Below are 25,620 nucleotides of genomic sequence, written 5' to 3'. Positions count from 1 at the left end.
TGTTTTTTTATTGGAATTAAAGCTTGTGAACTTTTCTTTGAAGGCACTGTGTGTTTGGCTGTGCTCAAAGGTTATCAATACAAAGAGGATACTGGGTCAATCCTTCCAATAAACTCTGTCTAGCGTGTACACACTTTGCTTAAAACACTATTAGGTTACTTAGAACTGATTACTGATAAACCCAATTGACTCAACGGAATCCTTATTGTTCCCTCCTATAATTGCCAATCAAAACAAGTTTAGCCTGCTTGTTATCCATTTGAAACTCAAACCAGGCCTGTCACCACAGTATCGGATTAAATGTTAGAGCTGTGGTATTGGGTATCTGTATCCATGAAAGGGTGAATTTGGGGGTCACTGATTGTGGAAGAGGGTCCGATCTATTAAAGTAATGGACAAGTAGAAAAGTTTGACCATATGGGTCACTCATGTATTATTTAATCAGCTGTCACTAGATCTCTGATTCTGATGGTTATCATCTGAGAAGTAAAGCCCATCAGCCGTACCATTCTGCATATTTTCTGAGGACATTTTAAAATTGAGGGAGTTTTTTACTTTGTAGTATTTATGTTTGGAAAATAAAAAAATAGAAATAAACAAATTATCTGGTTTGATAGTTAAATGTAATTTTTGTACTTTTTTAACATTAACATTAATTCATTTCACTTCACTTTCATTTAGCAGATTATTTTATCCAAAGTGACTTAATGAGTAAACATTTAACATTTATAGAGAGATTTCCTCCAAATATCATTTACTCACCCTCAAGTTGTTCCAAACATGTATAAATGTCTTTGTTCTGAGGAAGATATTTTGAGCATTTTTTGTACAGTAACTAAACAGTTTTGGGGCACCATTGACTTCCATAGTATTTTTATTCCTACTGTGGAAATCAATGGTGCTTCGTGCTTGATTACAAATATATTTCTTTGTGAACAATGGAGCAGAACAATGGAATTTGTACATGTTTTGAGCAACTCGAGGACTGAGTAAATGACATGAATTTTCCCTTTAATAAAGTTACAATGTAAATTGTATAATATAAAGGCATCAGGAGTGTTTTTTCTATTTATTAGTAATCTACATATAATTACACTTAAATCTACTTAGATTTAATTAATTGAAATCTATAAGTTTTTTATCTTACCAGACCTATATGGTTATAAATTTAAATTACCCATAAAGTAAAATGTATATTCTCTATTTCAGATGCTTTATATCTGTTTTATATATTTCTTCATTGACATCTACTTTAAATCAAGGGTCAATATGGTTTTATTTTATGTATGGTATCTAACTTGTATAAACAATTAGATTTTGTGTTTAGCTGAAAATTAATCTGATTTGTATTACAGTTCAACTAAAATCAAAAGATCACTAGGTTATCAGCACGAAAAATGTATCCAGAATGTTGTATTTTATTAATGGATGTTTTCTTACTGTTAATAAATGTAAATCACAGTTACATTAAATGATTACCGTAACAGTTTCCACCAAATATGCCATAGGCTACTATAATAAAACTAAAGGAATTATAATAAAACTGCAGGAAAAGATACTGAAATGGTTGCTACAATGCTGAACTTTTGTAAAGACATTTTCACTGGAAAAAAAGTTCTACAAAATAAGGTTGTTTATTTGAAATTATTTTTTCTTTATGTGCACAGTTCCTTAACCCTATGTTCCTTAACCCCAAAGCTTTGACATTTCTGACAAACATGCTAATTGTATTTTTAACCTACTTTTTGACCTTGGTACGTTTTGACTTGAAGTTACTTTTAGTCACTTTGGATAAAAGTGTCTGCCACGTACATAAATGTATATACAGTACTTACAGTGTTCCTGTAAAACTGATTTAATGAGTCTTTTTTATTATTGTGAAAAACAGGTAAAACTGTTCAGAAAATCAAAATAAATGTTAAAAATTATTTTCATTAATACTTAATTTTTTTTACTAAATATACACTAAATTTATGTTCTACAAAGATACATTTTCATAGAAATGCATCTATTAAATAAACAATTTATGCATATATAAAAGTAAAAATTTATGTTTTTTTCCCCCTACAATTTTATTTTAAATTTGAGCCCAAACATTAAATGTGTTGCTAAAATTTGAACATAACAGGAAATCAGAATTCAGCGGCAGTTTCACGAACCCACATCCACTCACACTCAGGCCATATAATCGAGTACGGTATAATCGAGCAGATACTGCGCTCTTCTGCGCATGCGCGATCGATTGCTCCCCAATGCTTCGCTCGGGAAGTAAAGATGGCGGCTCCTGTGGAAGCGCCAATGTCCCTGTTCATGTGAATGATCAAAACAAACCTCATCCAGCCTTTACAGGCGCCGTGAGAGCGGCCTTTCGGCACCTGAGAGATGTGTGAAGGTTACGCGCGGTCGCTGCTGCGGGTGTCCGTAGCGCAGATGTGCCAGGCGGTGGGCTGGGACGCGGTGCAGCTGAGCGCCTGTGATCTGCTGTCCGACGTGCTGGAGAGATACGTGCAGCAGCTGGCGCGGAGCTGCCACCGATACTCCGAGCTCTGTGAGTACTTCAGACATTATATTACTCAACCTCGAGGCATTTGTGCAGGAGACGAAGTGTGCATGGTCTGTTTGTATTCTCTGTGAAGTGTGTCTGTGCTTAAGCCCCGCCCACTACAACTGTTGTTAGCATGCTAAGCTAGCTAGCTACTGTTATGTAGATTGAGCTGTTGAGAGTGAAACCTTTACAATAAACAGCTTATTTTAAATATTTTTGAAATATGTAACTAATACATTATTACAGAGGGTTAGTCCTATAGCTATCCGTAAACGTTTCTGTCTTATTTGCTCATGACAGTTGACCAGACATGGACTAGTTAGTTAGCTGTCTGTTGTGGCTTATTGATAAACAAGGTTTTGGTTAAAGTATGTTGCCCAAAACAAATAAGAGTTCAAGTATATAACTGAATTGGAGGCTGAATTGTTTGCTATATCTTAAACAAGATAATATAAAGTTGTTTGTAATGATGCTGGGATCCATCCCACCTGTTGCCATAGTGATGGTCTTAGCATCACTGTTATATCTAAATGTGGTTAGTGTAAATTCAGTATTTGTTATTGTGTGAGTAAAGAAACAACTGTATTTGTATTTAAGAGCTGTTCAAATGAAAGTTTGCAAAACATGAATCATTGGGGTCTATGTGTTGTGTCACATTTTGGTAGTAAATTATAGTAATGCTTGTCTTGGAAGTTTAGTTTGTTTATGTGTATTTATTTATATGTGCCTCACATTTCAAACAATGTCACATTTGTATAGGAATGATTTGAAAAGTTGGGAGACATATTCAGGTCTTTTTGTAAAAATATATCTAGCTTTTTATGGAATACTTGGATATTTTTGGTCAAACCTGGCATTATTATGTAATTAAATATTTTGGTATAATGACAGTTAACTAATGGAATTAATCACTAAAATTGCTAGTTTCATGTCTCTTCTTTTCACATAATAAAATAGATGAATGCATTATTTCATATGAGTTTAATTATTTGTGAAATAGCCATGTAATACGTGCAGTAATCCCAGAACCCTGACTCTTAGATATAAATGTGATATATGCTACTCTATAATGGTTGCTATTATCCTGATCATCATTAATGTTGTATGTTACATAACACAATCATTTCTTCTTATTTCAGATGGACGTACAGACCCTGGACTGAGTGATGTGGATCAAGCTTTTGGATTTTTGGGAGTCAGTATAGCTGAACTTGAGGACTATGTGAACAATTTGGAGCCTGTTGGGTTTCCGCAAACAATCCCTCAGTTTCCTATTAGCAAGAGCAGCGTCCTGCAGTTTCCTGCTGCTGGCTTTGACACAGATGCTCGCGATGCCCTGAGGGGAGAGAGGAGAGACTACGTTCCAGAATACTTCCCTCCACTTGTCTCGCTGCAGGAAGGTATGTACCAATATTATTATAGGGCTGTCAATATCTGGAGTTATTTATTGAAAGATCTACAACTTAATTGCATTGTAAATACATAGTAATTACAGTGCCCTCATACATATTTAGGATATTTGATGTTAATTCTGCCTTCAAGTCAAAATATTGTAATTCAGAGGTCAAATTCGAATTTATGAGTGGGAAACTCAGGATTCTTATGATACACAATGGTAATAAATCATTTAGCATACTTTCCGTTTTTTATGCACTTTATTTTAATTATTTTAAATGTGCAACTATATGAAAAATTTATATTTGTATTTGACACTAATGTATACGTGACCCAAAAGCATAAAAAATTATTATTATTATTCCCATGTCTTTTGTAATGGGCAACCTGTCTGAGCACTTTAAATTGTATTAATTGATGTAGCATCAATGAATTAATTCATAAAGTTTATAGGAGAACTGTTTTTGATACATACTGAATAATTTTGTTAAAATTACACTACTTCTGTATTAAATGCACTTGAAGGCAGCATAAAAAGTAGTTGGATTTACTTTAATTTACTGTTTTCAACGAATGTGCTATATTTATATGGATATTTGGGCTTTTACTATAGTGCAGTTGTTCTTAATTATTTCAGCGTGCCCCCCTTATGTATGAAAAATCATGACATAAAACATTCTCAAGCTTAGATTTTAAATAAAACAGAATGTATAAAATTATAAAATAAAGTGCTGTTGGTTTGTAGCTATATTTTTCTTAGGATTAATGTATATTATAAAATGTTATAAAACTGGGCTCCCCCTGGCATTATCTCGGATCCCCCAGTTTGAGAACCACTCCTAAAGTGTAACAACAAGCTGTAGACTTTGAAAGTACAAAATATCCCATTATTTATTGTATATAAACTATAAAAAAAAATTGGGACCTTGTAACACTCCAGAATGCTTACTAATCTCCTATGACACACATTGTATTTTCTCTTATTATATCCCCCCACACATATTCCATCTTATTCCTGGTGCCAGTAATATGTTTTTTTTGTGGTTTACTTAATAGTGTAGATGACTGCATTTAAGATTTTTAAACATGACCAGGCATCCTTTGCATCTTGGTAAATGAGCCAATGTGTAGTAAATTTCAATTTTTGTTTTGAGAGTGTGCTTGTGTGGGCTCACATTGACCGAACATATTGCTCATACAGGAACCTGTACATATCCCATCATTCCCCTGTGCTGTGCTTCTCCACTTTCCCTCCCACCTGCTCACTTTATCCGGCTCATAACACACACACACACTCTTGTCTCATCACACACACAGCGAAGGCGTGCCAGTGGGTGGTGGAGAGGCGGACATGATCAGGGTTGTTTCAGGTTGGACAGGAAGCTCTCTGGCTGTGAGGTGTGTTTGTGGGTGTCAGTGTGTGTGAAACAGGAAGCTTGCGGGCTGTGGGGTCTCAGGCATGTATGTGTGAGGAGCCGGTGGAGGTCTGGCCCGGATGGCAGGCATCCCAGGTGAGCGTATGTGTGAGTCCAGCCAGGGCAGGGGTCTAACTGGGCTTGGAGCCAGCGCTCAGCTGGATGTCCCTATGCCAGAAAAAAAGACTACAGATCTCCTTCTCTTGGTCTCTCTCTCTCTCTTTCTCTCTCTCTCTCTCTCCTACAGTTCCATTTTTTCTCTGCTTCCTTCTGTTTCTTTCTCATAGATCAGTTGGAGACCATACATTCAATTTCGCCTCTGCACACTTGTGCCACAAATCTGCATGTACTCAAATAGGCAAAACACACGAAAGTTTAAATATACAGTTCATTTTACCATCTATGTAGAATGTGGTACATGTATTTTCCAAACCACAAAGGATATGGAGCACCTCTTTGTTTTTAAAAGTGATTAAAACAGGAATGGATTTGTGTGCTTTATAAACCAATCTCTGAATGTTTCAGTCCTGCAGTTGCAATTTTAGCCACAAGTTGGCACCATTGGACCATGTACTTAGCTTTCATTGCAATCTCATGTTTACAATCTCTAATAATAGCACATGCATTTATATCTTCTTAGTTGAGTTGAGACTTTTTGTTGGTTTTTAGAATTTTGTCCAAGTGTATATTTTAGAAATAGATTGTTGATTTTATGATCCTCTTGACCTCTTCTTTTGCATCTGAGATAAATACTGCAATAGTTTATGCATTTATTCAATTATTTGAAATGGACAACCTGTTTTTTATCTGTATACTATGCGTTTATGATTTAATCTTGATCCTAGACTCTGGTATGTAGTCTGTTTCTGGGTCTTAAGAGGCCAAGTGTTGGATTTTGGTCTTGACACCAATGTTAGCCACTATAAGTTGCATAAAAAAATGTCCATTAACAAACACAGAACATTATACTGGTAAAAGTATAACACAGGGTGAACATAATACAAGTCTTCCTTATAACAGTAAACTAAACTATTAGTCATTGCTTGAATATAGCTTTTTGACATTTCAGTGTAAAGCACAAATGTAATTATACATTAAAACTATCACTGTAAAAGTTATTTGGTTGCCTTAAAAAATAAAAAAATATTAGTTGAAAACATTTTTACACAAATTTGTTGGAGTTAACTAATATTTTTTAAGTTGAATTTACTAAATTTTAAGGCACCCAGGTAACTTGTTTTTTAAGTTCAGCTAACTTTTTTACAGTGTATTTTAGTTAAAATCACTGCCTAAAATCATTATCAGCTTCAAATACATCAATGGTCAATGGGTCTCATTCAATAAGCATGCGTATGCACAAATTTGTTCGTAAAATGTGCATACAGACGTTTAACTAACAAATCATGATTCAACAAAAACTTTCATAGAAAAATGTATTTTAAATGTATGCAAAAACATAAGAACAAATTAGACCACACATACGCAATATCATGAACAAGGGAAAAATATATTAAATATATAACACATAAATATATTATAGGGTTCTTTTTCCTTGTTCATTAAAATTTCTCACGTGTGGTCTAAGTTGTTCTTACGTTTTTGCATACATTTAAAATAAATTTTACTAAAAAAGGTTTTGTTGAATCATAAGGGTGTCATCGATCGAAACTTCAAATTAAATAATGGGATCGTCGATGCTGCCACGCCCCCATGTCTCATCCGGTCGGCTTGCCAAGCAGTGGAAAATAAACCTAGAGGTGCCTTTAAAAACATCGGTCCAGCGGAATGCGATTTATATTTTAAACACGAGGGATGTATTGCTACAACTCTTTAAAATGCATATCAAAAACAGGATTACTACCTAGTGATCTGCCTTCGGACAGAGCGCAGCTCTCTGCACGTGCACGAGAGAGCCGCCAAGATGCAGCGGGTTATATTTTAAACACAAGGGATGGTTTGCCTCAGCTCACATGAAACGCATAAAACTGAACAAATACGTAAGGATTACTACGTTAGTTTATGTTTAGACTTTGGACAGATGCGAGAGCTCGTGCACGTGAGACAGAGAGAAGCGCAGCTGCTTATGACGCACTGGTTTTATTTCAGATGATAGGAGTCCAAGACGCGTGCATTAAGTCCATCTGCGTGCAAGAAGGAATGCGTGCAAGAAGTAATCCTCTCTCTACAAGCTCTCTCGCGTAAAGTAAAGCCCACACTCCCCCATGCGAGGAAAAGCACGCAATGTGCATGTTAATGTGAAACTATAATCATAATAATAATAATAAAGGCATACAATTTTTTGTCTTTCAAAAAAAAAATTCCAATTAAAAATCGAGAATCGAATCGAATCGTGACATCAGAATCGAAAATGTAATCTAATCGAGGATTTGGAGAATCGTGACACCCCTATTGAATCATGATTTGTAAGTTAAAACTTCCTTTACGTATGCACATTTTACTAACCAATTTGTGCGTATGCATGCTTAATGAATGAGACCCAATGTGTTGGTATCGGGTGTGCCTTATACATCCTGAAAAGTGAAGCTGCTGGCTCTTTGTTCGCCCCTTGGTGGCTGGATGCAGTACAAGTCATAAACCCCACCCTCTCCATGCAAACAAACGGGACTTGGGTCAAAATAAAAAAATAAATTGCACTTCCAATAAAATTTTCCGAAAGATTGTTTTGGTCCTTCAAGGTAGTTGCTATCACGCTGATATATGTTCAATTGTTCATTGTGTTAAGTTTCATTTAAGCTAGTAATTTGATGTTGTAGAAACGGGGCTTGTCGTTATGATTGACATTTGTGATTGACAGCTTCTCTGAGCGAACTCACAAAGCTTTGAGTGAAGATTGAATATATAATTAACTATTAATTTTGTTGATTTCTTTGTTATATTACACCAAGTTTTACAAAATGAGTTGTATTTAACTTACCTTATTTTAGCAAGCCAGTCAAATGAGACATTCAGGGGGCGTGGTTGAATTGGGTGTGCAAGCGTTTGGGCAGAAGTTTAATACCGCAGCTCCGCCCCTGGGCTCCACAGAAAATTCCTTCTGCGCTGGCTCCAAACTAACGTTTTTGCGTAACATGTCAGCGCGCATTTTACGTTCAGTTCATTACAATGGAAGGAAGCGGCATCACGTCCTCCATCTTTTTTTTACAGTCTAAGGTTGGTACATTAAGACACATCACACCAGGACATCACTGCTGTTTTGGGTTTCATCCAAGCCAGCATGGTTTTGTTTGTCTGTTGTGCAGGAGCGAATTGTTGTTCAGTCCTGAGGGAAGAAGGTAATGGGAGGTAGAAAAGGCGATTGCATCTCTACACTGAAATTACCAGTGATTGCATAGTCCGATAAAGGCTCTCCATCTATGCAGAGAGAGAACAAGATTTAGATGAGTGCTCTGAAAATGTACAGCTTGGAAGAGCTGCAGATCTGAACCCTAACCACGATGCGAGTTTGCTTCTGCAAAACAGTCTGCATTAAGTTGTTTATTACAATCATTTAAGGTTGGCATTTCTGATTTAATTATGCATCATCTTTACAAGGTAAAGGATCTATTTCACCATGCATTTGCGCTGTAGATATCTTTGTTAATTGTAATCGAAGCTTTAGTATTATTGAATTGGGGGCTTGCAGTGTGGACAGCTGCATTGATCATATTGCATTCTTGCAATCTTGCAAGTTTTGTCGCATTGCCCTGCTGACTTGTGTTGTAGTCGCAGTGAATCTCCTTGTCCAGGGTTGCTGATTATTACCTCAGTTTCTGCAAGCTTGTGCGGCGTTCCTCCGTTTGCTTATGAATCGAGCGAGCTCCGTATTTGACTCGCTTCGTTATCGCCTCTTTTCAAAGCCTTACAAGGGCGTAAAATGATTAGAGGAGAGCCTGACAATGCGTGAAGAGATTTGCACAGTTTCCGTAGATGTCAGGTGCAGCCGTTACACTCTAAAAAGAGAAAAGGATGAATATTAAAGGCCTCCGTCTTTTCTCCTTTTCTTCCGCCACGACATTCACATCTTCTTTAGAGAGAATAGGGCCCAGGGCCCGCTCTGATTGTTGAGGGCATGCTCCCGTAGCCAGGCGAATCGGACCTGATGAAAAGAATTTTGTCTTTTAAGTAAAATAGTCATTACTGTCGTGCTTTCTTTCTCTCTCTCTATTTTCAGTCATACATCTTTTCTATCAAAATAGTGCTGGTGCTCAGCTGGGAGCTAATTCAGATTTTTCACTGACTTAAGAATGATGCTGTAACTGACATTGTGACTAACTGACTACAAGTAATGATGTGGCATCTCAGTCTTATGGAGATTTGAAAACCTGACCCTGTCTGTAAAATCCAGGCTAAAGTCTCATTATCTAATTATGAGATTAGGAGCATCAAAGATTGATTTCACTCATTGATTTCAATCTTTGACACAACCTTACTTGGTCAATATTAACTTTTTCCCTGCCAGCGTTTTAAAGAAAAATTGCCAGCCAGTGGCAGCATTTTTTATGATTTTCACAAAAGTTTAATGCCTTCCAAAAAATATTTTCTTTAAAGATTTTGGGGTGGTTTCCCAGACAGAGATTAGCTTAACCCAGGACTAGGCCTTAGTTTTTATTATTAAAAATAACTAGTTTTAACAAACATGCCTAACTAAAAACATTACTTGTGTGCATTTTGAGGCAAACAAAGGGCACTGATGTATTTTAAGATATGTCAGTGCAAGTTGTTTTCAGTTTGGACCGCTCTTACATTTATTTAAGTCTAGGACTACTCTAATCCCTGCCCAGGAAACTGCCTCATAAACAATATACAATATATCATATGAAAGAACGGACCATTTGTTTTGTTTTTAAATTGTCTCATCCTATCTTCATTTGTTCTCTTTTATCACCTCTCAAATATGGGTAAGTTTTTTTCAAAAATACCAAATTTTAATCAAAAAGCTGAAATAACTTTTTAGAGATCAGATTCAAAACATAAACAGAGTTTTTACTGTTTTTGGGATCAGTGGATGCTTCAGTGTTTTATAAGTTGGGTAATGTGGCATTCACACCAGGCGCGGAAGAGGCGGCAAGCGTGAGTGATTTACATGTTAAGTCAATGCAAAGACGCAAAAAGGCATCCTGCGGCGCATTATGCACAAAGTTCAGAGAAAAATCTGAGCTTTGCCAGATATTTGCGCCACGTTAACCAATCAGGAGCTTGCTCTAGTAGTGATGTAATTACAGGGAGTGAGCAGAGTTGCAGAAGCCCCTCCCATGACGCGAATTTCCATGTGAATGTCTCGAATGACTAGAATTTCACGTGCAGCTTTCACGCGCGAATAAAGCGAGTACACTCAAAATGTTCAAGCGTTCAACTACGCGCAAATAGCGCATTTTTGCCGCCTCTACAGCAGCTGGTATGAATACAGGGTAAGAGCGCCACCTAGTGGATAATAGCGAAAAAATATGGATTGCCATAAAAACTTGTCATTTCCAGGGCACTGGCAGCATTTTCTCTTAATTGACAAGATAATTAGTCATTGGCGTGGAAACAAGCGATAAGGATGTTAAAGGCGCTCTAAGCGAATCTGTGTGACGTCACTTCTTGTTGACGTGCAAAGTGTTGTCAAACAAAAGGGAGCGTAGCTAACTCCTTCCCCTCCCTTCTGTGCTTTCTGAACGAGTGATGAACTTCTTGTCGTTTATTGGCTGGAACACTTTATGTTTCGTGGTGGTAGGTTTGGGCTGTCTACAGAGACCGCGTTTTTTTACAGTGTGTTCAGGGGATAGGCAACTAGCAGATAGTGAGGAGATGTTTACTGTTTGAAACAAAAAATGGTTCATGGCCTAAAACGCGTGAATTCGCTGTAGTTTCACAGAATGTTCTTTATATTATGTATTATGATTTTATGTAGAAAACAGTCGATCACAAAATGACTTCACGTATTTTAGTGCCTATATATTTCAAAGCACCTCACACTTATCTGATACTGTAACGATTCTCACCAGAAACTATTTGTGTTAAATGCCACATAAATATAAAGGGAGATTTTTCACAGTTTATAGTAAAAAAAAGAAAAAAAACATATACTAAACATTGAATACGAACAAAATAATGAATTAATTTATAGGGCTGGGCGATTATCGGTTTTTCGATTAATTGTTTTTTTTTAAACATGGTCGATTCAGAATCGATTCTCAAAGAGCAGAATCGATTTTTTTTTTCATAATGTTTCTTGCAAACATTGAACTTTAGATTAACATTAATCAAATTACTAGTATTCTTTACTAGATGTCACTCTCTTTTTTGCCTTGCGCGATGATACCAAGGAGCCTGTCATTCTTTCATTCAGTGCTTAAAATAGTGGTTTTAGGTGCTTCATTGACGTTGATGCCACCTTCACATAAAAAGTAAGAGGTATGGAAGCATTTTAGATTTCGCAAGCAAGACGACAACGACAGTGTTGTGGCTTTTAATTTCTTTTTATTAATTACCCACTTGAATCGAAAATTGAATCGAGAATCGAAATCGTATCGATTTGATAGCTTGTGAATCGAAATTGAATCGATCTGGAACATCTGAATCGATACCCAGCCCTATTTATTTACTAGATGCCGGATATTATGACATAAAACTGATGTATTTCCTGCAGCCTGCTGATGCACTTGCCTTATATTTTACCCAAATTTTTCCTATAAAGTAGTTTAATATCATAAATCGCAATTTTGCCAGAAGTCAGAAGTTATGTTAGTATTAGATAAAAATAAATTGCAATCAACTCAACATACGAGTCGCACAAGGGCTGCACAATATTTTGATGGGGGTGATTTTGCAAATTTTATTTATTTATTTTTTCTCCCTTGCATTTTTGTATAGCTCTGGGATGGCAACTTGAGGAAAATAGTTGCTTGATGGTATTGGGAAAACTTCTTCTCGAAGAACCTTCAAAACTGTTTTTAATCGTTTTAATCATTACCACCATGTCTTTCGCGTGATGAAATGTTACTAAATCTGTTCTCACACAGTGTAAGTTTTCCTTTTGAAAAAGAAATGTTCTGAGGGTCTTGAGATGTGACTATTGCAGATGCACAAATTGCAGAGTCGATGCTGAAATTATATATTTTGCAGCCCTAATTCACACAAACAGCTCATGCATAATAGTTAAAAAATTCAAATATATCCGGAACCTGCAGTGGTTAAAACTGCCTTGCATTCTGACTTTTATAGTACCAGAAAGTTTATCAACTAAATTCACATGACATTGAAATAAGTCACATTTTTTTTATGATGAGGGCATTCTTGTTTTGCAAACATTAGTTTATAAGGATGTTATCCTCATTCCTATTCTCTGACATTAGTGGCTCTTGGTTCGATTCCGGCAGGTTTTAAGCAGTTTGTGCCGCAACAGATTTCCAGCTCTCTTTTTTGTGGTGGAAACAGGTGGAACGGTTCAAAACCGGCTGCTGGCACCAACACCCTGCCGGTGGAAAATAGGCCTTCGGTTTGCTTTGTTTTATGTCTGTCTGTGACACTCTTGCTGATGTAGTAACTCCTGTATTATCTCTCTCCCCTCCTCTTATCTCAATGTATTTCCCTTCCTCGTCCCCCTTTGCTCACATAGAGAGAGGGCTATCTGCTCTTTGTAGTTTTCTGACTATTTATGTCGGACAAGGTCAGAATCGTTTTAACTTGCCTGACTCCCTCAGACCCGAAGATAAGATGAGAGCAGGAAGGATGGGGATCGATGGACGAGTGCAGATTTATTCTCCTCTCTCTCTCCCTCTGTCTCTCTCTTAGTCTCTCGTCCACCCCTCTCACTCTGTAACAGAGGTTTGCCTGCTTTGGATCCATTCGTCTTTTTTACTTTCGTTTGTTGGGCCCTTTAAAATACAGTACCTAAACGGGCCACTTTGCTCAAATCTAGATCAAATCAAAGAGCAAATTAAAACGCTATCAAATAAATCTGACATGCGGCTGCAGGACCAGAGAAGTCCATTTCGATTTGTTGGTATATAAGTACGTTTTGCTTAAATTAATAGTTTACTGAAATGAAAATTGCTTTTATCTTTAGTTTACATTCATGTTTTTTAAAATCATCATAAAATCATCCTACATTACGCAAAGATCAATCTGAAATATAACCTTGATATCTTTAATGATGACTGAATCAAAGGTTAAAATTAATGAGGAATATAAGACTTTAGCTTTAATATCAAACAGGTTTGGACAAGCAAGAGGTTGGGTAATTATGAATGTGTTTTTTTAAATAATTTAGATTTGTTTGTGAGGTGCCACGAAGTGATCTCGGTGCAGAATTGTGTGCGTCCCTGTGCGTATGTGTAGAAAGAAGCCTCGTCTTATGTTACTCTGTCGTGGCTTTATGATAGATGGCTCAAGCCAACCCTAGTGCCCCCTGTCACAACCGTTTACCTCCCCCTGTCTGCCGACCGCACGGATGAGTGTGTGTATGTGTGTCAGAGAGAGAGAGAAAAAGACAGAGAGCTCCGTGTTTGCTCGTTGGCACATTGTGATTGACAGGTCTGGGATGACTCCCTGCTGTACTGGGCCAGGTACCGCGAGCATGCTGGCGTGTGTGTTAAGGGTATGCGAATGGTAGACAGCAAGGAGCCGGCTATTGGGCTCGGCGGAGAGGTCACCCGACCCAGGATCAGTCCTGGAGAGTGAGATGCCCTCCTTTGCCCAGGTGTACTAACACAAAACGTGTGTGTGATTTCAAAGTTTCTTTCCTTTATCTTTTAATTTAGGTCCAAATTTCTCAAGTTTCTTTCGGAATTAAGCATTTTTCGAGACCGCCTTACAGCGAGATCTTTCTTAAACACATAATCCACTTTTATGCCTTCCACAGAAATCGTTTGATTCTTTTGTCATGCGCTCAGTTTCATCTGTTTCTAGCATTTCTCATTCTTTAAATCCTTGCATTACTCTTTCATTCTTTTTCTCGTGATAGTTTTTCATCCTTCGTTCCAAATTTTATTCTTTCCATAGACGAAACACTCACAAGTGTAAAGACTTCGGATACAGGTAAAACTTATTTTATCCCTGTAAAGTTTAATGATGCTGTAAAGCTCTTACTCTAAACCTCTTGACTTTGCTGTGGTGTTGAATGAAATGTTAAAACACTGTTTTAATTTTATTTCATGTACCTACAGCTGATATGCAGCACATTTTCACCAAGTCGTCTGAACCTAAAGACATATTTAAAGCAATTACGATATGAAGGCAGAGTATAATCATAGAAAGTATATTATTGTTTTATTTTTATTAATGGAAAGCTGCTTTGAAAAAATTAAACATTTGTGAAAAGTGCTAAATAAATAAAATTGAATTGAATTCATTATTGACGCCAGTTTCCCTCATTCCCGCATTCTTATCTTCATGCGGTTGCAATGCAATGAGAATTTAATAGCTTTTAATTTGGTGTGATGTGGGATTTGACTGACTCAGCATTTAACACACCTAAACTTTTTTGCTGCTATATCTTTATAATGCATAACATACAAATATATAAAAATGTTTTGTTTGTTTTAAACAGGTAGAATAAATTATGTTTTAGTAGGCTATGTGATTTAAAGTGTACATTTTTTGTTTCATATTTTAATCAAAACTAGTAAAACAGCTGCTATTATTGATAAACATCAAGCTTGTTAACTTGATCAACCCAATTTCTTAAGTATATAGTTTTTAAATTTGTTGTTGAAGTATTTTTAGTTTTAAAATAATATATAAAAATAAAGGATATCCTGCACACTATATATATATATATATATATATATATTGTTTTTTTAATGCGACGTTTCGATCACAAGATCTTCCTCAGGCATCTAAACCAGTTTTAAAATAATAAAACTTTCATGGTGCATTGCATTATTTACTAAAAATCATTATCAAAATGTTTAAGTAAACGTTTACATCCAGTGTAAAAATAGGCCTGCAGGTTAATTATTTTCTCCTTTTTTTGTCCATTAAAGATGAAGAATGTTTTGTTTTAGTTTACTGATTTAAACGTGTTTCTGCCAACATATGTTGGGTTAATAAATAAACCTATGCTGCCCTACAAAGCCAAAGCGCAGTAACTACGCATTTGGTCAAAAATGAGTTAAGGGTTAAAATGGGCTTTGTGAGATCTGTTGTGTCTTGTGACAAAGTCTCCTGGTTCAATTTTGTCCAATTTCAGAGAAATGTGTGTGCCAAAATTGCAGTAACATGTTTGACTGGCTGGTGTAAAAAACTTTAAGGGCATTTTTCTCGGTTTCAGTGTTTGCGTAGTTACTGCACTTTGCTTTTGGAGGGCAGTATGCTGGGTCGTTCTTATTAAATGCTGGGTTGTTTAACTCATGGTTAGGTTAATAACAACCCAGCATGTTTTTTTTTACAACACAACATGTGACCTGTTCAGTATTTACCCAGCATTGGGTTAAAAATAACCCAGCAGAATCTAGATTGTGTTGTTTTTATGTAGCTTCAATTGTGAGTTAAGGATATCAGTGTGGGTTATCCTGTAGTACCTCGTCTTCCATTAGATGGCACTGTTGCACCAGCCAACCTTCTAATTCTTTAGAATCTTAATCTTTTCTATCTCTCTCCTTTGCTGTCCGTCTGTCGTTCGCAAACAAAAACAAACATATTCCACGTGTTTTCTCAGGAATTATTTTCCTCAAAATGTTTGTTTACACGGAACGTACTGTACGATGTGTACGTGTATGCACACAATGTGGCAGACACTGACCTGGTCTGTTGTCCTCCCTGTAAGCGTAGGTGTCATATGATGATTGGCTTTGCCAGGCCACTGTCTCTCTTTCTGGCGTTATGACATGAAAGACAGGCTCCTCCGAGCTTTGACTCTGGCAGGGAAAATGCTGTTTGTACGCTCGATCTACTCCTAAGAAATTCTCATCCACATTTACGCCAAGTTAGTGGGGTGATACCTTAAAGTAACTGCTTTCCTGTGTTTGATAGCACCGTTACGCCCGGTTTATTTTTCTTCATCTCTCTCGCACCCTTAAATTTTACACACATAATGTGTACAGTGTTTCAATGCAGTGGCCTAGCTAGCTTTCTGTAGAACTTAAATAATTGCAATTCTCAAGTTGTAAATGCACGCAGGAGATGTTTTACTACGAATAGGTGAATTGTTTTAGCAACTAGTAAGTGTTAAGAAGGCATAATTAGGTGCATTTTTGTTAGTGACCATATCTGTGAAATCAAAGACTCGTGGTGTAAAATTAAGATTAGGGGCATTGTAGTTTGATTATTGATTATACATTGATTTTAATCTTACTCGGTCAGTATATAAAGATATCAAGGTTATATTTTCACATAATGTTCTTTACATTATATAGGATGATGTAGAAAACAGTTATTCACAAATTATGACTTAAGCTGGAAATAATTAATTAAAAAGCAGACAGTATTTGTCTTGAAAGCTATCATTTAACTCCGTATAATTTAAATGTCGGTAAGGTGATTGTAAAGATGAAATATCTCAGAGAGCTTTAACTATACACTGTCAGCATGCTTTAATTATAAAATTACATCTAAAGTCAAAGTACAAACATCTATGAACTATTCCTAGTATCTGTTTGAATCACAGGTTCTTACGTTCACATAAGCTAAAATGAATAACACTTGAAAGATCATTTAGAAATACACGGCTATTAGCTTCTGTTGCCCTGGGCCTTGTGATTGTCGGACTAAGTAGTTTTGTTGAGACCGCCGTTTTTTTTACTTTTGTTATGTGACTTTGACTGTGTGTGTTGGGCTTGGTTCGTCCGGTGGATGGGAGTGGTAGGAATGTAAATTCATCCCCAGAGAGAGCGACAACCTCGCGGGCTCAACAGAACCTCTGCCCCTGGTCCCAGGGCGCCAGGGTGGGTCACTGTTAACCCAGGCTGAAATAGCCCAGTTCCTGATGGGGGTGTGAGCTTGCGTGTATGTGTGTGTGTGTGCTTGTTTGAGATGGACCAAATATATATAAAGGATAACCATAACACTTGCTGCTCCACTATAAACTTTTGGATTCAGCATTTGATTAGGATTTATTTAGTTAATAATCTCCTAATGTATGACATTTTTATAGTTATAAAAATCCATAAGATCTTAGTATATTTTTGAACATCATTCAATTCGACCCTATTTCAGTTAATAAATAAGTTATTGAAATAGGCATGCATGAATTTTTAAATTTATTGTATTTTGGTATTTCATGATCTTAATTATGCTTAAATGCTATGAATATGCTTTAATTGTTCGGATTTGTAAGAAAGCTTTGGTCACTATATTCCACACCTTCATTTGTGTGATTTTATAGTTAACTTCATTAATGTTCCCAAAGCTAGAAATAAAGATTGACTAAGGTGTGTCCAGACTTTTTGCTGGAACTTCATAGTTCTAATGACAAACATGTAGTTAAGCCTTAAGTGTTACGTTTTACAAGTGTGTTCGTGATTCTTGTGTTTGTTCAGTAATTGTGCTCTCTCTCATACACCACACACACACACACACACACACACACACGCACACACACACACACACACACACACACACACACACACACACACACACACACAAACAGTGCTGCTGCTGAAGCGTTTAGCAGTGCCAGGGAATTAGTGTGTGTTTATTGTCCTAGCAGAGAGGGAGTCTAGGTAAGCACTTAATGCCACCATAGGAAACAAGAGGTGGATGAGACCAGCATTCAGACGGAGGGCAAAAAATCACTGCACATGCTGTCAGTCAAGTGCTGATTTCTACTGAACATCATTGATATGATTCATTTTTTGTGCAGGAGGGCTATAGTCTATTGGTTTCAGCAGCTATGACATGAAATGAATACAATGATTGTTAAGTAAGAAAAAAGGTTTGTTTTTATTAAGTTAGAGAGACAGTTTTCAGACCTTTTGGTTACAATTTGTCTAGATTAGTTGCCCAGTTCCTACCATTGCAATTTCTAAAGCCTGTGTTTCTGTTATGAGTGACCTACAAATCAGCAGGTGGACATTTTCCCCATGATGTCATGAGCATCTGATTATGACCTGCTTGCATGTTATTTTGGGATTCCTGATGTGTGCATGCCATCTCTCTCTGGACATGCTCATTTCACATATTTTGTTCTTTCTTCTATCTTACCAATATATTTTTATATGTTGATGCTCCTGTATAGTTATGTAATAGAGCATTGTGTTAGCTGCACCAAAGGTCATGGGTTCAAACCCAAGGAACAAGCACACTGATAAAAATGTATACCTTGTAATGCCGAATTATCCCGAATGCATGAATGTAATATATATATATGTATATATATATGTATATATTTTTTTTAAATAAAAGCATTTACATTTTAGTGTAGACACTTTAATACAAATGCAATATAGCACTGATTGTACTTGTTAATTGTAAACTGATTGTACATTTTGCCGTTTCCATACAATTTGCTCACATCACAATTTCTTTTGATCATTTTGACAAATGAATTGGCTAGATAATCTTGGTAACATAATATAATATAATATAATATAGGATAAACCATCATACACAATGCTTACTCAAAGGACTGCACCCTATACCGAAATAAGCCAAAAAAGATGTGCACATGGCAATATGCAAAATTTTTATCTTTCCAAAAGCTACAAATAATCAAAGCAAAAAGACTGTCACACGAATGGGTATTTGTGTGTGTGCTCTGATGTGTTGAAGATTATCAACAATCAGAATGAATGTTAAACGTGTGTTTGTTATATTATTTCAGTGTTTAAACATATATTAAAAAGTTCAAATTGATTATATAAACTTATCATTTTGCATATCATTTGTCACATCACTAAGCACATTATTGCACATTGCATTTTCCTATGCAATTTTACTTTTTCGATATGTTAAGTAAAAGTTACTTTGCGTTACTCAAGCTGAGCCCTGCGTACAGAGTTTAATATCAGAAATAATGTCTTGTTAAATTGTTACCTTGTTTTCATTTCTGTAGGTAAATTGGGGCAGTTGCAAACCTTAAAAACCTCAGGCACCTCAGGTAGAGACTTCAACAAAAGATATATGTTTGGTGTGTGAAGTTGACCTTAATATAAAACCCGCTCTGTTTTGAATTCGCACTCGATGAAGTATTGACTTTCGCTGTGCCAATATAGGGCTGTCATTCAGAATATTGGCAGACTGTAGCAAAAGATAATTACTGTGTTAGGTTTATGTGATATAAATGATCTGTCAGAAGGCAGAATGGTAGTTTCTGGTGAGGTGTGTCTGGGCTGTGGAGTAGAACAGGAAGCGCACTTGTCGTTCACCACAGGAACGAAACGGTAGCTAGATAACGGCTATCGGTTTTATGCCGCCGCTGTTAAGGCGCTTTGCCCGCTCCTGTACTTGTTATCTGCATAGGGAGTAAAAATGTTGCATTTATGCATTACATCAGGTGTATGCGAAATAAATCGCCTTTCTTAAATGTGAATCCAAAATAAGTACGTTTTTTTTTCAAGAGCTTGTTTGCAGTTTTTGAGTTTGTCAGTGTCTTTTATTTCACAATGTATTTCCATGCTTGCTGTTGATGTGCAGTTAATTCGACATCTGGTCCTCCACGAAATATAAATGGAGGGAGTGTGTTTTTTATAAAAAAATTTGCTTTTCTGTCTAAGCCAATGTGAATTACATCCACACAGAAGGTGACAATTTAAAATGGCAAGAAGGGTAGAGACAGATGGATGGAGACAGTGCAGTGTAGACAGCGGAGGATGGAGAACGAAAGATTGGCTGGGAAGATGGAGAGAAGGGAAAGACGAAGGGGCCGACGGCTCGCCTGCGGAATACAAACAGGGTTTTTCCATCTGGAGCGTTTGCCCTCATGGCACCAGCAGAGGCAAGGAAACACAGCTTAGATTAATGCACTGATAGAGCGATGGAGAGTTGGGCGAGGAAAAGAGATAGAGCCACTGGATGAGAGACGGACAGAAAGAGGAGAGTTCAGGATTAATTGAATGACTTCTGGATTGAACCCATGATGGACGGTCTTCAAATAAGGAAGTTTGATGGGGGAAAAACGACAACTTGTGTAAAATGACCTCGTCGGCGGTAAAACAATTAGTGTCATTTTGTTTTAATGGCCTGAATCCAGGTGAAGTGGACCCGGTTCCTCATACTTTCACTGACCTTTGCAAGATATAAATAGTCAAACCCTGTTTGTTATGAATTTGCTGAAACCTAATACTCGTACACTGTATCAGGCATTGTTCCATTGCTGTTACTTATTTGTCTCGTAACAAATGTAGGGAGATGTTATGGCAGTGAGGACAAAGTATTATGCACACCTGGCATTATCAACTATCGCTGACTGGGTTTCTTTGCTGCCCTTAGCTCATTTCATTCCAGACACAAAGTGATCGACTGCAATTGAAACGCGAGAATATCCGATAAACGGGTTCACAAGCACTCGTACTGAAACATACCCCTTACGGTAACCGTTTGTGAATTTTAGTGAAGAGGAGCTGCAGAAATGTTAGCAAACATTAAGTCGTCATTTTTAAAAATGACAACAAATGATAATTGTTATCAAACAGTAATGTTAAAGCAATAGTTCGCCCAAAAATGAAAATTCTCATATTTTACTCACCCTCATGCCATCACAGATATATATGACTTCCCTTCTTCAGCTCAACACAGTATTTTTATAAAAGCACTTTATGTAGATATGAAGAGTTTGGTTCCAAAACGCAATAAACATTTTCTATACCAAGAAAGTGACAAGATGAAAACCACTATTTTCTGTTACAAACTTTCACATAGCATCTTTAGGTTATAAAAACTTAAAGAATTCAAGTCCATAATTAGATTTTCAAAGATTTAATATAAACTGATTATTTTTCCACAAAATGCAATAAATCCATGAGAAGTTTTTTTTTTCAAAATGCTATAAATTTATTGAATCAATATATAAATATGCATTCATCTTTGTCATGTTATAGTCATTTAGTTGACTAGTGGTATACACTGATAAAAAAACATTAATGGCATTAAAGGAGCATTTCACCCGTAGAAACATTAATCTTTATTGAAAGTGTGTCCTATTAAATGTAACAAACATTTAGAATTTGGTGCCTATTTGACCGAGAAAGGGGTGTTTGTAGTCTCAGCCCCTCAACAAAGATATTGGACTTCCTTCTTTCAATGATGCAAAATGATGATTTTTACATCATTGAAAGAAGGAAGTGCAACACTGAAATCTGTATTTCTCCTGTCTCAGCGGCAACTGAGGAAATGATGCACGACCATGGGCGGAAATCCCGGGGGGGTCGGGGGGGACAGGACCCCCCCTATCTGAGGGTTGTCCCCCCTAAATTATCATTAGAATATGTGTATTGAAAATAATTTAATGATTTATAATACTTAAACTAGTTGTGTAAGAAGTGAAACAATACAAATGCAAACGGAGCAACAACAAAAAAACGTTTTAAATATTTGGATTCCCCCTCCCTTGCCTCACAGTGGTTTGGTCCACTGCCCACGCCCCTTTTACCTCACCACCACACATTCCGGTGGTAGAGAAGTGTACGGAGCCGACGCGTTAATAAGCTATATACAATACAACGTTTCCCATCACTTATCAGTTTATCCTCATATGTTTTAAAACTGGACTATTTTGACATATAAACATGAACATATTTCGTTTTCTGAGAACAGAAGCAGATAAACGATCAAGAAAACATTTTTATGCATTCATGCAGAGGTAAGGCAGAGCTGAAAGTAACAAATTACATTTACTCACCTTGCTGTAACTGAGTTTTTTGTGTACTTTTACTTTGAGTAGTTTTTAAAATCTGTACTTTACTTTTACTTAAGTATGTTTAAAGTATTGTTGGTTACTTCGCTACATGTTAAATCATATCCGTTACTGAGTAAAAATAAATAAAAAAGTAAGGTGATAAAGACGCGCCACGGTCGGATGATTGATTGATGGGCGGGGGAACGCGCAAAAAGAACCATGGAGAGGGACGAGACAGGCGCAGGCTAATGCAGACCCTCAATTCAATTCTTACGAAAGAAACCCCTGGTCATTGACGCAAAGCGATTGTTTCATTCAGGTAGGGTTCATGCTCTTGAGTACGGAGTTTGAGAATTGCCGACCGTGTTTAACCGCTAATTTGCACGATGCATTTTTAATACATGCGCATTATCTTCCGAGGTCTAGCAGCTTTGCGTCAAGTCAAACAACTTGAGAACGTCCTCGAGAATGCGCAGATCATTAGACATTGCAGAGAGAGAGAGAGCGCGAGAGAGATAGATTGAAAGACATCAGGTACACAGGTCTGGGAGCTAATAAACGTGTAAAGGATGTATAGTGTATAGCCATGGCACTCATCTCATTATATGTTCATTTATGTATATAGTTTAATAACAATGTATGTTACCAGCAATACATCAATTACAACCTTCATATAATGATTGTATTTACTAGCTGCTGACCTCATATTATGTTTGCTTCAAAAGTGCATAACTCACCTGTAAAAATCATTAAATAATTCCATAAATGTTTCTTAGTTATAAAAAGCTTTTTATTTTATTAACATTTGTTATTGCACTTTAATTGTAGAGATGTTTACAATTAAAAACATAGTTTGAGATGTATATATCCTTCCTTTGTGAACTATACTAGAAACCTCTCCCCGCTGTAAAAAAGTAACTCTTAAAATTAAAATGACTTTTTACTTGAGTAGATTTTTAGACCAGTAACTTTACTTTTACTTAAGTAAAATATTATTAAAGTAACTTTACTATTACTTAAGTAGAAAATTGTATTACTCTTTTCACCTCTGCATTCATATGTATTAAAATTAAATTTGCGTCCGTTCATAGAGAAAGAGAAACGTTTTCTATCTGTACCCATTTCCTTGCAAGTACAATTTTGCCTGTATTATTGGTGTCCCCTTCAAAAATTGTTCTTGAAAAATTTTATGTTTATTGTCCCCCCCAACATTTAGATGAGATTTTCGCCCCTGTGCACGACCATTCAAAAACATGACTGGGGTTCTAACTATACAAAGCTTTATGCAAATGGGTAAAGTGTCCCTTTAATCAAAACACTTACTTTGTCATATTAAGAACACTGTCATTGCTGCTGTCATTATTGGGACGTCGTTGCTAAACTTTTTTTTAACAGCGATCAGCTGTAAAATGTTTTGGTCCTGCTCGATTTTCGTTGACTTTGAGTAAAATAATGGAAAGTTTTTCATAAGATCCCCTGGGTTCAATGTGTTAGCATGACAGAAGCTTGATGCTGTCGGGAGAACAAGCAACAGCCAACACTTTTCCGTCTCCCGAGTGCCTCTCACGTAAATGATTAGATTTTGATGGCTTACATTTCTTTCCCGTCACAGAAAACCACCACAGGTTTAGCAATGCCATCAAAGTATTATTTTTTGTTTGTTTGTTTGTTTGTTGATCACGAAGTACAAAGTAGAAGATGAAAACTTGGATTCTGTGTTTAGTAAATGCGCTGCCATTGTTGTTTAAAGTGTGTGGAATGGTGCGCTGTGATTTGTTAAGCTGATTTATTGCATTCTGCAGAGAAGGAGGAGTGCCGTTTATTGCGTTTTGGGAAAAAAGGGAGAAAAGATGACAGAATAACACGACAGATATTGGATTTTGCGTAAAATTAAGAATTTACTTTTTAATACTGACCACATTCAAACTGATTTTTGGCGGCAACTCTTTTTTTTTAACCAAATTCTTCATATATAGCTCCTAAAAATGTTAAAGCTCCAAAAAGCAAGTACATCTATCATTAAAACCATTAGTCAAGTAACCCAAATTACTCAAGTGAGTTTTAATAAAAATGAAATTCGAAGAGAAAAGATGCATTGTGAGAGAAAACAACTAATATTTTTATCTTATTTGGTGAAATTGAAACCAAGACACATCAGCACTAAATTTAAATATGGCGGCACATCAATAATTGTGTTTGGGGGGCACCTACCTGCAAAGAAGGGTAATGCAATACTTTGAGATCAGCGAGAGATATATCGGATGGGAATCTCATCATGGTTGCGCGATTATTAGTAAATCACATGGATGAATCGCCTGTGATAATGAAGGTAATATTGCCTAGCTTGTCGTTGAAACCACGGCCCTGCTTAGTAAATGCTGCTCCATTTGAAAGCAGGTGATGGCTATTTACTACTAATCATAAAACCGGCTTTACTTATGAGATGTGCATAACGATCTGATAGTTTAAATTAATTTAAACTATTTTAGCCTTAAGTTACTTAGTCTACATATTAAAATATCAAGATTAGACCAATTAAATATTAAGACTTATATTTGTATTTTATTATTAGCTCAGACAAAATCATAAGTGGCTCTGGTCTGGGGCCCCCCACCAAGCTCTGCCTATGATTCATATGTGATAAATGTATTTAGTGGGTGCACACAATATAAGCATCATGGTTTCAACATGGTTTCATGACATAATCAGGGATAAACTCATGTGATGAATTCTGAATAACTGTGAATTAAATTATTTCCCTTAATTATTAACTTATTTAATGCGTTTCATTATTAGTAGGAGACATGTGTAAAAACCCAGGTGGTTTCACAGTGGAGCGGAGGGGGTCCGCAGACGGTTCACCCAAAATCCTGCCCCTTTCGCAGACATGGCTCTTCATGGAAGGCACTGCTGTAGATAAAAAATATTTGCAGTTTGCCGTGTACCATGTGAAACGTCCATTACATTATATATATATTTAGCTTCTTTCTCTTTCTTTCTTTCTCTATTTTCAGTGCTTTGTTTCCCATACTCTGTTTCTCTGCAGTATCAGGAGTTTAGTTCAATATCAGATGTTATATCGTGCTGTAATTCAGCTGTTGATAAAGTGTTTGCCCCTCTGCGTGTTGTGCTGCTGTTATCATGAATCACACAAGCACTTGAGAGTGTGTGTGTTATCATTGATCAGAGTGAGGTCGTCTAGGCCATGTGTTGCTTTATATTTCATCATCTTAGGCTTTTTATCTGCTGTGACTCTATATACCCAAGCCCCTAATTCTGTTTTACCACTGACACCACCACCAGCCAAAATGCATCACATTCATGCTATGTATGTCCTTAAGACAAACAGTTAAGATAAAAAGTAAGATTAAAGATAGTAAGATAAAAAGATAACTTGATAAAAATGAGTTGATTAATCGATTGATCACTCTGAAATGACCCTTGCTGTTTTATTGATACTTCATTCGACTATATGATGTAACCTTGATGTTTCTCTCTGTGAAAAACGC

At 36.5% G+C, this 25,620-nt stretch overlaps 1 protein-coding gene across 1 annotated transcript in view; it reads left to right on the top strand.

Moving 5' to 3' along the window:
- Positions 1-2,233: 2,233 nt before the first annotated feature.
- Positions 2,234-25,620, top strand: part of taf3 (TAF3 RNA polymerase II, TATA box binding protein (TBP)-associated facto) — a 56,893-nt gene continuing 33,506 nt past the window's right edge. The window contains exons 1-2 of the mRNA XM_065269278.2: positions 2,234-2,548; positions 3,685-3,945. Of these exons, the coding sequence (XP_065125350.2) occupies positions 2,383-2,548; positions 3,685-3,945 (427 nt within the window). The 5' untranslated portion in view covers positions 2,234-2,382. The remainder of the gene's footprint in view (positions 2,549-3,684; positions 3,946-25,620) is intronic.

The sequence above is a fragment of the Paramisgurnus dabryanus genome, chromosome 1 (assembly GCF_030506205.2).
Source record: "Paramisgurnus dabryanus chromosome 1, PD_genome_1.1, whole genome shotgun sequence".
In the NCBI taxonomy this organism is placed as follows: domain Eukaryota; kingdom Metazoa; phylum Chordata; class Actinopteri; order Cypriniformes; family Cobitidae; genus Paramisgurnus; species Paramisgurnus dabryanus.
Note: the sequence above shows the minus strand (reverse complement) of the source record. Positions and strands in the feature narration are given on the sequence as shown.